Here is a 14,583-nt window from a genome sequence, read left to right on the forward strand (position 1 = left end):
TATTGTCTGTTCTACAAGATTATGGAATAGGAGGCAAACTTTTGCAAGCAATTAAAGGTCTTTACATGGATAGTCAGGCAGCAGTTAGAGTTGACGGTAAATTGAGTTCATGGTTCAGAGTAGTTTCAGGGGTAAGACAAGGCTGCAACCTGTCTCCACTGTTGTTCATATTATTTATGGATCATATGTTGAAAACAATAGACTGGCTAGGTGAGATTAAGATATGTGAACACAAAATAAGCAGTCTTGCATATGCGGATGACTTAGTTGTGATGGCAGATTCGATTGAAAGTTTGCAAAGTAATATTTCAGAGCTAGATCAGAAATGTAAGGACTATGGTATGAAGATTAGCATCTCCAAAACGAAAGTAATGTCAGTGGGAAAGAAATATAAACGGATTGAGTGCCAAATAGGAGGAACAAAGTTAGAACAGGTGGACGGTTTCAAGTACTTAGGATGCATATTCCCACAGGATGGCAACATAGTGAAAAAACTGGAAGCGAGGTGTAGCAAAGCTAAAGCAGGGAGCGCTCAGCTACCATCTACTCTCTTCTGCAAGAAGGAAGTCAGTACCAAGACTAAATTATCTGTGCACCGTTCAATCTTTCGACCAACTTTGTTGTATGGGAGCGAAAGCTGGGTGGATTCAGGTTACCTTATCAACAAGGTTGAAGTTACGGATATGAAAGTAGTTAGGATGATTGCAGGTACTAGTAGATGGGAACAATGGCAGGAGGGTGTCCACAATGAGGAAATCAAAGAAAAACTGGGAATGAACTCTATAGATGTAGCAGTCAGGGCGAACAGGCTTAGATGGTGGGGTCATGTTACACGCATGGGAGAAGCAAGGTTACCCAAGAGACTCATGGGTTCAGCAGTAGAGGGTAGGAGGAGTCGGGGCAGACCAAGGAGAAGGCACCTGGATTCGGTTAAGAATGATTTTGAAGTAATAGGTTTAACATCAGAAGAGGCACCAATGTTAGCACTGAATAGGGGATCGTGGAGGAATTTTATAAGGGGGCTATGCTCCAGACTGAATGCTGAAAGGCATAATCAGTCTTAAATGATGATGATGATGATGATGATGATGATGCAGAAGCCGCCTGGAATGTGTCGGGCAGTGGGCTAGCGCCATCAGCCGTTAGCAGAGTCACTTCGTCCAACCTCTTTCCCGCGATTTTTAAAGCGGACGTTTCCAATTGGTAGAACTGCCTGAAACCGAGAGAGGTGGCGCAGTGGCTAGCACACTGGACTCGTCATCGGGAGGACGACGGTTCAATCCTGCGTCCGGAAATCCTGATTTAGGCTTTCCGTGATTTCCCTAAATCGCTTCAGGCAAATACCAGGGTGGTCCCTTTGAAAGAGCACGGTCGACTTCCTTCCCCGTCCTTCCCTAATCCAATGAGACCGATGACCTCGCTGTCTGGTCTCCTCCCCCGAACATCCAAAGAACTGTGTGAAATAAGAGTAGAGAAATTCTGTTCTAGGCAGTTCAGTGGAAGAAACCAAACTTGAGTTTCTAGTTTACCAAAGGTGTTTAACAGTGAGGAGAGTGGGAGTCAGAAAAGAATGCACTATGCCTGCTCCTACGTAGGGGGAGGTAACCAGAGATGAGCTGGACAGCCATGAGTTTTTAGGAAAGGCGAGAGAGATCTGCCTGGGCCAGCTAGCTGGACAGACTTCTGTCAGAGCCCTTGGGCTCGATAGAACTTCTATTACAGGTGATAGCTCGTGTAGAGGGAGTAGCTCGTGTGGAGAACTTTGCCGTTCGTTTAAGTCGATTCGGAACTCCGCCTCTTGGCTGGGAGTTCTCGTCTTACGTCTGGCATACAATTCTGTGGAGATCTCTTTCTCTGTTGTATACTTACGATTAATAAGGTTCTGAAATTCTCCTCCTCGGCTGGGAGTTCACGTCTTACCTTGGTTGTTGGCAGTGGAGCTATTTTGATACAGCTTGGACTTAGCAGTTCCTGGACAATAGTCTGCTGTCTGAGGATTTAGGTTTCAGTATTGAAAATACTGCAGAGCCTCAGCCGTGCTCGCAGCGCCGGATACTTCGAGAGCCGTCAGTGCAGGCCGCCATCTCGCTGTCTGAGACGGTGAAATAGACACCCACTCCAGCATTCAGGGCATGTACTTTAAACTGTTGGGATCATTTGTAAAATTTTCTCCACTGACGTTTCACATTAACTGAGTGGAGTAGATTCTTCTAGTTTTCCATTATGGAAGCGAAGTTCTAGAAAATTCCAGATCGCGTTATTCACAACTTGGAAGAATTAAGCAGAATATAGTCAATATTAGTTTACTGTAGACACTTCAAGTTTTTATATGTTCACTGGTCCCTCTATAGCTTATTTCTCGTTCATGTTCATCATGTGGGTCTTACTGCAAACAAACTGTTTTGTCAAGTCCAGAATTTATCCTCTCAGTAGCAGCATAGCTCTCCCCCCATCATTTAATTTGTTCGTTTGGTATGTATTTATTAACATCGATCGGAGGAAGTTCAAAAATGTTCAGATGTGTGTGAAATCTTATGGGACTTAACTGCTAAGGTCATCAGTCCCTAATCTTACACACTACTTAATCTAAATTATCCTAAGGACAAACACACACACCCATGCCCGAGGGAGGACTCGAACCTCCGCCGGGACCAGCCGCGCAGTCCATGACCCTCGGCTAATCCCGCGCGGCTCGGAGGAAGTATTTGATCTGTGTCAGTAGGGCACAAGACTGGATATTTGATTAGCCTCACACTGTTTGGAATAATCCATTGAATAAATTGATATTGCAATGGTATTCTTATTGGGTAACAGTTAATGTTTTGTATAATTTGTACTCTAAACATTTCCTCCAGGGGGTATTTATGAGTGACAGTGCCACCTCTTAAAACAGCGTTTTAAAAATTCCATTGCGTACATAATACACTGATACATTACATTCGTTCTCACACCTCAAAACTGCGCAGTAGAGAAGTATAAATAAATACACACAGATAACTAAGTTTTGCGAACAACTGGGTGAGTCCAGAATGAGATTTTCACTCTGCAGTGGAGTGTGCACTGATATAAAACTTCCTGGCACATTAAAACTGTATGCCGGACCGAGACTCGAACTCGAGTTCGAGTCTCGGTCCGGCACACAGTTTTAATCTGCCAGGAATTTTCAACTGGATGAGTGTTACAAAATCGGAGGATGCTATTCAACCCATCCACGTGATATTGCTATATGATATTAATTACATGACATACCCATCTTTATACATGCAAAAAGTTAATATCGTTAACATGTTTCGTTCATGGCGATGAATTCATCACAAAGGGTGAAAACGGTGATAAACTATTGCCAAAAGTAGAAAACAGAAGCCAATTTGTGACGGTATTCTAATTTTATATGGAGTTGTAGTGTCAAAATATAGGTCTTCAACTGGGTACTTTTGAAGGCAAATATTAGATGTTTGTAGCCTCCTTACCTCTATAATACTCGTGGCGTACTTCTCCCCTCTTTCCCACGAACCGAGGAGAACAGCGACTTCACCCATGTCCCTCAGTCCTGCAACAAAATGGTACAGGACGTTGTCTGCTGTTTTCACAGAGATCAGAAAATTATCCGAGGCAAAGAAAAGGTAATCAGAATCTAATTTACAAACCGCAAGTACGGTGGATATATTCTGAGGTAATTATTTAGAAAATAACATCGTAATTATAAATAGAATCACAATCAAGCAATATAAATTGTATTGTTTAAGTCACCATCAACGATCATTGAATGTCAAAAATACAGAAGTATTATGGTTTTAGAGTCTGTCTGGAAACGAACGATTTTTGACCTAATATCATAGAACAGAACTATTCAGATGCTGCGAAGTTTATTTCTTACTGGAAGCACAGTAAATTGGTGACAACACACGCACAGACTGTTATTTATGAATTTATTTTATCTAAAGTCTGCTGCTTCAGTCAAACAAATTACTAAAAATGGTGATCGAAAGGAACAGTTTTGGGTTTAAAAGCAGTCGGAATGAATTGCTGTATTTAATTTCATCAGATTACATCGAACACTTAAAAGATTTGTTCCAACAGAGGGCTCGCCATCGATGTGTGTCTGGGGATGAACTATTTCACTACCAGAAACGTTTAGACATTCCAGGAATTTCAGTATGCAGTTAGGGGCTATATTTACATCTGAATCTGCTTACAAAAGCTGGCCAAATACGCGTATATTCCAAATAAAACAAACAATAAAGTTTCAAACACATTGAATAAGGGAAGAGTCACAATAACAGCAACACATAGAGGGTGAATGAAGTGGAATGTCACATAATGTGTGAGGCGGCTCTAAATGTGAAAATAAACCGAAAACGTCCTATAAACATAGGTTCGATTTTCGATCGTTAGAGAAATGGTGCGAGTTAAAGACTACACACATCGAAGAATGGATACGAAGAGAAGTGTGAATATTACTTACTGAAATGCTGTGTAGGCGCTGTAGTGGGCAGAATAATGGTGCGACAACGACTGATCCATCCTACAAGAGATTTGGTGGTTCTCCAGCAGATGGCATCACTATGACATAGAACCGAGTCAACAGCTGTAAGCGTACCCAGCACGCAATCGTGAGGCCGTGTGCTTGTCAAGCTTGAGCGTTGTTTAATTGAGCAAGACCATTGTGTCCACGAATACCAACATGCCGCATACATTTGCTTAGGCAGAATATGCAGATATGTTGTTTGAGTGTAGGTACTGTAATGACAGTGCCTATGCTGCTGTGACAAAATATCGGAGACGTTTCTCTGACCGATGAACCCGCTGTGCTAGCGTATTTCCGAGGTTTTTTCAAACATCAGCAGCGCGTGGTAGCCGTGCGGTCTGGGGCGCCTTGCCACGGTTCGCGCGGCTCCCCAGTCGGAGGTTCGAGTCCTCCCTCGGGCATGGGTATGTGTGTTGTCCTTAGCGTAAGTTAATTTAGGTAATGTGTAAGCCTAGCGACGGATGACCTCAGCAGTTTGGTCCCATAGCAGCTTACCACAAACTTTACTCAAACATTAAATGAATATAGAACACTACCACATGTACACTTAATAACAGAACGTGAGGCTGTCCTGTCACTTGAGGAAAGGAAAGTCATTACTGTAATGGTACAACGGAGTCACACCACCGGTATACGATGCATTATCCATCAGCTCGATATTCCACAAACGCGAGTGTAGTGTGCGTTACATTCCTAGGGCTTGTACCCATTCTATGTGCAGCCTGTGCAACATCTGCAGCCAAGTGACTCAGTAAGCAGACAGCAATTAGTAGAATGGTTGGCTGTGCACAGAGACATCATGCAACAGACTTTATTTATAGATGAGACTACATTTACACACAATGAACACCCACAATTCTTATACATGGGCGATGTAGAACCCATACAACACTAGGAAAACAAGATTCCTAGTTACGTTCTCAGTGGGCGTCTTGTGTCGTATGATTGATAACCTGGTGATACAGCCTGTGTTCCTGCCAGTTCGTATGACAGCCGCAGCATAAGCATATATCCTGACAGAAGACCTACATGTACTTTTGGAAGATGTGACATTAGACCAATGACAGAAAATGTACCTACAACATAATGGGTCACCAATTCACTGTACCTGCATAACGCATTTCCTCAACAGTGGTTTGGCTGCGCCAGACCCATTAAATGGCCTGCCAGATCACCCAACCTAATCCAAATGTACTTCTGTTTATGGGGCTGAATAAAGAGGTTCAAAATGGCTCTGAGCAATATGGGACTTAACTTCTGAGGTCATCAGTCCCATAGAACTTAGAACTACTTAAACCTAACTAACCTAACGACATCACACACATCCATGCCCGAGGCAGGATTCGAACCTGCGACCATATCGGTCGCGCGGTTCCAGACTGTAGCGCCTAGAACCTCTCGGCCACCCCGACTGGCGGTTAAAGAGGGATGTGTTCGCTACGGAGGTGGATACACCTGAAGAACTCCTCACTCGCATGAACGATTCTGCTGCCCGCATTAAAACTTGCCAAGATAATGTTCGATGTGCAACACAGCACATCCTCCAATGCATTGACAAGTGCATTGAGATGGGCGGAGGATTTTTTGAACACCTCTTGTAGGATGGATCAGACATCTGTCCCACCACTACTTTGTCCAATACACCGCCTATGCAGAATTTCGAAAATTGGACACAGGTTCATAGGACTTTTTCGGTTTATTTTCACATTTAGAATTACCTCACAAATTATGTGACATTCCTCCTGAATCACCCTGTATAAGAAGAATGTAAGAAACAATTGATAATGAATACGAGGGTGTTGTTACTTCTGTGCAACAATACTCGACTACGGCACCCAAACCAGCGGCGCTACAGTCTGCTTGCGTCACCTATACGTGGCTGGCAACGAGAGCACATCTGGGAACGGGAGTCCGCTGGTGCTGTGCGAGTGAAAGAAGCCAGCCTAGAGGATCGGCGTCGAGGTATCATTTACTGGAACACATGCGATGGTCTCGCCCTTCTCGCCTCGAATGGAGCCTGGCCGCCGTCCATACAGAGGTTGCTTTACTTCAATTTAGTCGTTACATAATTCATTCGCTGCTTATGAGAACAGGAATGGCAGTTGTAGACTACTGCTTTTTCCAGGTAAATACAGCTGCAGGCTAGCCATGGGGCAGAGGGGTGCTTCAGTTGCGATGACTGGGCGGTCACTGTGGCCAAGCGGTTCTAGGCGCTTCAGTCCGGAACCGCGCTGCTGCTACGGTCGCAGGTTCGAATCCTGCCTCGGGCATGGATGTTTATAATGTCCTTAGGTTAATTAGGTATAAGTAGTTATAAGTATAGGGGACTGATGACCTCAGATGTTAAGTCCCATAGTGCTTAGAGCCATTTGAACCATTTTTGCAATGACTGACTTGTTCTTGAAACGGTTCCTGTTGTACTGGTAGCAGGCATAATCCGTTGTTCAGTCATAATAGCTGCTTGACATTCAAATTTAGCTGTACATCTCGAACATTGGCAGAATTGCTGGATGACGTGCCATTTCTAGCACGACGGGAAGGTTTCAGTCGACCTGTGCGTCAATTCTTGAATCAACAGTTTCCATAAAAGTGTACCAGCAGAGATGGTTCTGCACCACGGCCTAAACGACCCCCTGATTTAGACCCTCTGGAGTTTTTGTGTCGTGAGAGATGCGCAAACTTGTTTACAAAACCCCTGTCGAATCAAAAGGGGATCTGGTTGCCAGAATAGTAGCAGAATTAAGGACACTACAGCAATTTTGGTCTTGTTAGACAGAACTTGACTCCTTCGGTGTAACCTTTGTTTACAAGTCAGTGGAGGCATGTTTGAACCTCTACTGTAATTGAAGTAATTATGTTGTGCTCATGTTGTTGTCTCTCGTCAATAAAGAAATTTTTGTCTACATTTAGTAAGATATGATGTACTTGTAAAATGGTGCCCCACAAGGAAACAGATTACAAACAAGTTCTTTCAGTGTCCCATGGAACCTCAAAGAGTTTGTTGATTCGATTAATTTTCATCCAGAAAAAGTTAGTCTCGAAGTTTAAAAAATCCTCACACGAAAATATGACGTTAGAGAAAGACATTTGTTTCAGTGTCTCGAGCAACCCACGAGAGTTTGTGTATTTAAATAATTTTCACCCTGTACCCGCGCATCTTCTTATGTCAGGAGAGAACATTGAGAAATTTAAAAAGTGAAAAACATTTATAGGTACATAAAATTCTACTATAACATTAATCAGATGGCCAATTTTTCTATGTTTTTAGGTGATAAAGTATATTTATTTTGTATTTTTCTATTGTTGTTTTTGAAGATGGGCAATGTATGTCACGAGTAAGAGCGTATTATGTAAATATTTGAAAAAGGGTTAATACGAAACTTCTACTGAAAGTCAGTGACACTTCTCTGTAGGCTTTGCCGTTTTTTCCAAAAACTGTGCAAATATTTTTAAAAAAATTACGCTATTATTCGTGGAGATTAAAGTGAAGAAAGTGTTTTTTTAAAGGCATTCAGCACATTTCCTCTATGGAAATAGACTCATGCTCTTAAATTGAAGATAATGCTGATACATGGTGAAACAACGCTCTGATGGGCGGTTTGCGGGTTTAAATCACCTCGGGGTATGACCATGCGGTGCATCTGACCTGCGGACGTCGCACGATGGCGCTGGCAGCAGTTCACATACACAGAGGTGTGTTGGTGCTTATCAGAGTACGGCGCAGCGAGTAACTGTACAGACGTTTTCAGACGTGCTAATGGTGTCTGTATGTTGAAAATGGCTCAAAGAACACATATTGATGAGGTTATGAGGGGTAGAATACTAGAGCGACTGGAGGCTGGTCAAACACAGCAGGTCGTAGCAGGGGCCCTCCGTGTGCCACAAAGTGTGATCTCAAGATTATGGCAACGATTCCATGAGACAGGAAACGTGTCCAGGTGCTACCGTACGAGACGTCCACAGTGTACAACACCACGAGAAGACCGGTATCTCACCATCAGTGCCCACAGACAGCCACGGAGTACTGCAGGTAGCCTTGCTCGGGACCTTACCGCAGCCACTGGAACAGTTGTCTCCAGACACACAGTCTACATACGACTGAACAGACATGATTTATACGCCCGGAGACCTGCTAGGTGCATTCCACTGACCCCTGGTCACAGGCGAGCCCATAAAGCCTGGTGTCAAGAACACAGTACATGGTCACTGGAACAGTGGTCCCAGCTTATGTTCACGGACGAGTCCAGCTATAGTCTGAACAGTGATTTTCGCCGGGTTTTCATCTGGCGTGAACCAGGAACCAGATACCAACCCCTTAATGTTCTTGAAAGGGACCTGTATGGAGGTCGTGGTTTGATGGTGTGGAGTGGGCTTATGATTGGTGCACGTACAAACCTGCATGTCTTTGACAAAGGAATTGTGCCAACCCGTTGTGCGGCCTGTGTACGTGTGCATGGTGATTATATCCCATATTTATGTCGTGGTACATGCGCAGGAAACAGTGGCGTTTTGTAGCACATGTGTTTCGGGACGGTTTTCTCAACTTATCACCTGTACCGTGGACTTACAGAGCTGTGTCGTGTGTGTTCCCTATGTGCTTATGCTATTAGCGCCAGTTTTGTGTAGTGCGACGTTGTGTGGCACCACATTCTGCAGTTATCCTTAATTTATGAGCATGAGTGTAGTTCCGTGCCGGCCGGAGTGGTCAAGCGGTTCTAGGCGCTTCAGTCTGGAACCGCGCGACCGTTACGGTCGCAGGTTCGAATAGTGCCTCGGGCAAGTATGTGTGTGATGTCCTTAGGTTAGTTAGATTTAAGTAGTTCTAAGTTCTACGGGACTGATGACCTCAGAAGTTGTCCCATAGTGCTCAGAGCCATTTTTGTAGTTCCGTGCAGAAATCATGGTAATATTTTTTCGAAAGCGGTAGTCGATGAATAAAACTGTGCAATCAAGACATATAGTGAAATCGCATCGGAATACGTTGCGAGTAGCAGTGTTTTTACAGCGTAAACTTCATGATGCCCAAGTTCCAATTCTCAACCACCTATACTTAATCATCTCACACTAATCGTGAGCTCCTAGATGCTTCCTTCGTCTGTGTGTGTGGGTAATTACACTACTGGCCATTAAAGTTGCTACACCACGTAGATGCCGTGCTACAGACGCGAAATTTAACCGACAGGAAGAAGATGCTGTGATATGCAAATGCTTAGCTTTTCAGAGCATTCACACAAGATTAGCGCCGGTGGCGACACCTACAACGTGCTGACATGAGGAAAGTTTCCAACCAATTTCTCATACACAAACAGCAGTTGACCGGCGTTGCCTGGTGAAACATTGTTGTGATGCCTCGTGTAAGGAGGAGAAATGCGTACCATCACGTTTCCGACTTCGATAAAGGTCGGATTGTAGCCTATCGCGATTGAGGTTTATCGTATCGCGACACTGCTGCTCGCGTTGGTCGAGATCCAATGCCTGTTAGCAGAATATGGAATCGGTGGGTTCAGGAGGGTAATACGGAACGTCGTGCTGGATCCCAACGGCCTCGTATCACTAGCAGTCGAGATGACAGGCATCTTATCCGCATGGCAGTAACGGATCGTGCAGCCACGTCTCGATCCCTGAGTCGACAGATGGGGACGTTTGCAAGACAACAACAATCTGCACGAACAGTTCGACGTCGTTTGGTGCAGCATGGACTATCAGCTCGGAGACTATGCCTGCGGTTACCCTTGACGCTGCATCACAGACAGGAGCGCCTGCGATGGTATACTCAACGACGAACCTGGGTGCAAGAGTGGCAAAAGTCATTTTTTCGGATGAATCCAGGTTCTGTTTACAGCATCATGATGGTCGCATCCGTGTCTGGCGACATAGCGGTGAACGCACATTGGAAGCATTAATGGCACTTTGAACAGTGGCAGTTACATTTCAATGAGTTACGACCCGTGGCTCTACCGTTCATTCGATCCCCGCTAAACCCTACATTTGAGCAGGATAATGCACGACGGCATGTTGCAGGTCCTGTACGGGCCTTTCTGGATACAGAAAATGTTCGACTGCTGCCCTGGCCAGCACATTCTCCAGATCTCTCACCAACTGAAAAGGTCTAGTCAATGGTGGCCGAGCAACTGGCTCGTCACAATACGCCAGTCACTACTCTCGATGAACTGGGGTATCGTGTTGCAGCCGCATGGGCAGCTGTACCTGTACACGCCATCCAAGCTCTGTTTGACTCAATGCCCAGGCGTATCAAGGCCCGTTATTACGGCCGGAGGTGGTTGTTCTGGGTACTGATTTCTCAGGATCTATGCACCCAAAAACCGTGCAAATATAATCCCATGTCAGTTCTAGCATGATATATTTGTTCAATGAATACCCATTTATCATCTGCATTTCTTCTTGGTGTAGCAATTTCAATGGCCAGTAGTGTACATATTACAACAATATAAAGTAAGGAAGATATAGTAATGGAGTTGTGCGGTATGAGCTTTCCCACTGGAGGGCGCTGGCTGAATGAAAAGCGACGAGTAGATGGCTCACCATTGCAGGCCTCGGTGTAGAGGATCTGGGTCTCGGGAGACAGCTGGTGCACATCGTCCAGCATGGAGGCCGGCGAGAATTGGTCGGTGTACCAGTGGACGCCCACGAACTTGGCGTACTGCGTCACCGTCTCGTTGGTGAGGATCTGGAACAGGAGGCGGCGGTGACTAAGCGGGGCCCACGCGCTCTACGGGAGCGCCAAGGCTGGGCTGCGCCGGGGCCGCGACCGCGGGTCAATCTGCAGCCCGCCGTTCCAAGCCGTATTGTATACTAATTTGCTTCCAGCAACTAACAGCCGAATCCAAAATGTTAACCAACGTCAAGAGCTGCTTAAGAGTGAAACTTTCCTGCTCATTAACAAGCAGAACGACAGGGCTGCTATAAATGATTTATTTGTTACCAGAGTTCTGTTTTCCCAAGTACGAGAGTGTGTCAAATGAAAACCTTAAATTTGTAATAACAAATCGAAATTTCGCGCCGTTATCCTGTAAGTTGGTAAGCGTGCTACAAACAGCGTCCAGAATGGCCTGTAGGTGGCAGCATAGTGCAGATGCACACATACCGTCGCAGTATCAGTACAAAGATGGCCGCCTCACTTGCGACTTGCAACAGAGAAGAACGACGTTCTGTTATTCGATTTTTGCGTAGTGAAGGTGTGAAACCTATTGAAATTCATCGACGAATGAAGGTTCAGTACGGTGATGCATGTTTGTCACGGCAGCAAGTCTACGAATGGAGTAGCAAGATCGCAAATGGTGTGACTTCAGTGGAAGATGCTCCTCTTCCATTTTGTATCCCGCCTAGAAGGCAGCGCGTGGGTCTGCTCCTGTAAACTGAAGCGTAGGCCGAATGTAGGAAGTGAGTAGGAGCAGGTGAGGTAAGACTCTCTGTACAGCTTTTTACGTGAAAGTACATTTAATTATTAGTCTATGACATACGTAACTATACAACTGAAAAGCCCGTAGATCCAAAACCGTATTCCGTCGTAACTCGTACATAGCCTCAATAGCAAACTAAGCTGAAGTGGTGTTTCCTGGCTGTCTGCACTTGATGAAATGGGCCGAATCTTCAGGGGCGCTCGTAGACCTCAACAGCGCCTGCTAGAGGGCGCTGTCGTCGGTGTCTGTCGTAGTGCCAACTTAACTTGCATCTAAGCCGTGGCATCGTTGCTATCGATACCACAGTCCAGGTCAGGCACAACGAGTTGTGATTCCACAGAACATTGTAGCAGTTGAAGTCATAGTGACAGAAAACCGCCGAGTGACACTGAATGACACTGCAGCATGTTTACAGATTAGCCATGGGTCAGCACACCACATCGTGCATGATGTGCTCCAGTTTCACAAAGTGTCTGCAAGATGGGAGCCACGGCAGATGACTCCTGATATGAGAGAACGACGTGTTGATGCTTGTGAAGAACTTCTTCGGCGCTTTGAACGAGAAGGTGATGGCTTCCTTGCAAGAATCGTTCATGGGACGAAACCTGGGTTCACTTCCACCAACCGGAAACGAAGAGAGCGAGCAAGGAATGGCGCCATTCCTCATCACCAAAACCAAAGAAGTTTCGAACCGAACCATCAGCAGGGAAAGTTATGCTGACTCTCTTTTGGGACGAAGAAGGCGTCATTTTGGGGCATGACATGCCTAGAGGGACCATTGTCACAAGTGCATCACACACAGATCTCCTAAGAAATCAACTGCGGCCTGCAATCAAATCAAAGCGACGTGGATTGCTGTCAGCAGGTGTCCTTTTGCAACATGACTATTCAAGGCCCCACACTGCCCGTACAACAGTTGCAACAATCACAGACCTGCATTTTGAGTGTCTTCCTCATCCACCATACTCACCAGACCTTGCTTCAAGTGATTTCGATATGTTTGGACCACTCAAAGACGCAATGATAGGAAAGAAGTTCCGTTCTGATGAAGAGGTACGCCAAGCTGTGTATGAGTGGTTAGCGGACTACCAAAACAATTTTTTTCTAAAGGAATTTATGCACTTCGTAAGCGAAAATATTTAAGGCTTTCATTTGACTTACCCTCGTATTACATGTATTAGTACGACTGATGCATGAGCTTCACTCATCGAGCGTGCATTGTGCTCGGCATTTGGCTTTAAGAGTCAGAGCTCTGAGAAAATAGTGACAAAGCAAGAAAAGAGTGCTTTTGTGTTTTGGAATTTGCGAGACATTTATCTGTTACAATAGACTAGTGCTCATTCAGAAGAAATTATGGAAAGCAATCGCCATGTAAACAGAGTTCTGTGCGGTGGTATCGACAATTCAGGGACACTGGTTACCTCTGTGAGCAGAACGGTATCGGTTGACCAAGTGTGCCAAATGCAACTATGGAGAGAACGGAGTAAAGTTTCGTATGAAGTCCAAAAATAATAACGGTCCGCGTCAGCCACGAACTTGATTTTGCGATGGTTGCTACATTCCAAAGCATACGACCTGCTGCTCGCGCAACAGTTACAACCGAAGGATTACAGAGGTAGTCTTTAAAAGTGGTGTATATTTTTAGCAAGGAATATGATTTATATTAGGGCTGTTCGTCGTTTTGTGGTATATTCGTATTTATAAAACCAAGTTTGCGTATATCTGTTATATCAAATCGCGACAGGCGTCCATGTGTCGTTGACTTCGTTCCGGAGTCAAAGTGTGCGGGACGAACTTCGCACACACTTTCCTCTTCTTCATGACATTCTTGATTTGGAATTGTTCAGTTCGTTGCCCGACTGCGTTCTGTGACACAATAACGATAACACACTGCGGCAGCACATCCACTGCGTAGCACAGCTTGCTAGGGACTGACTGGTCGAATCCACGTATGTATTTTATTATTGTTAGTTGAAGCTGCCATGGTAGCTGTTGCTCTGATGTCGCTTGTACACCAGAAATAAAATCAATCTTGGAACTTTTTGGGCTGACGGTGTGTAAGAGGATTAATCACCTAAAAGTTGCACCGCAAATATTGGAGAAATGGAATGTGCCACTGATGAGCGGTTTTCTCAGAATGGATTCATACTCGGGGGGGGGGGGGGGGGGGCTCGTATTATTAGCTAATAAACAGATAGTAATAATACTTCAAAAGTGCATTTTTGTGTAAATATACACTGTTTTAAATGCAGCAAAGCCTATTGATATTTACAGACAAAAAGTAGGTTAAATTAGAATGTCATTGGCGTTGGTTGTAGGATTCCAGTACCAGTCGCTTATGAGATATCACATTTTGAAAAGTTTCCACAGTGACATTTGTTTGTGCCATTCAACCTGCGTAGTTGCTAGGTATCATGCTATGTTTGCTTATAGTGTGCTTCTGTGTTCCTTGACTGCATTGCGACGTGCTGCTAGTTAGTTGGTGCGTGATGGACCAAGCAGTAGATCGTGAGTGGATGATGGGATTTACCAATACAGAAAAAGCCGATACACTCGTGGTGCATAGAGAGTGTAGGAAGACTGCAGTCAGCTCTTTTATGGTGTATGCAGCAAGACATCACATTAGAATCAACC

The 14,583-nt window shown here is 44.8% G+C and overlaps 1 protein-coding gene across 1 annotated transcript in view; it reads right to left on the bottom strand.

Moving 5' to 3' along the window:
- The window catches only part of LOC126469952 (lysosomal acid glucosylceramidase-like), a 167,195-nt gene that overhangs the window by 35,538 nt on the left and 117,074 nt on the right, over nt 1-14,583 (bottom strand). Inside the window, exons 7-8 of the mRNA XM_050097405.1 lie at nt 11,072-11,216; nt 3,471-3,550 (exon numbers count right to left, since the gene is read on the bottom strand). Of these exons, the coding sequence (XP_049953362.1) occupies nt 3,471-3,550; nt 11,072-11,216 (225 nt within the window). The remainder of the gene's footprint in view (nt 1-3,470; nt 3,551-11,071; nt 11,217-14,583) is intronic.

Source organism: Schistocerca serialis, chromosome 1 (genome assembly GCF_023864345.2).
Source record: "Schistocerca serialis cubense isolate TAMUIC-IGC-003099 chromosome 1, iqSchSeri2.2, whole genome shotgun sequence".
NCBI classification, from domain to species: domain Eukaryota; kingdom Metazoa; phylum Arthropoda; class Insecta; order Orthoptera; family Acrididae; genus Schistocerca; species Schistocerca serialis.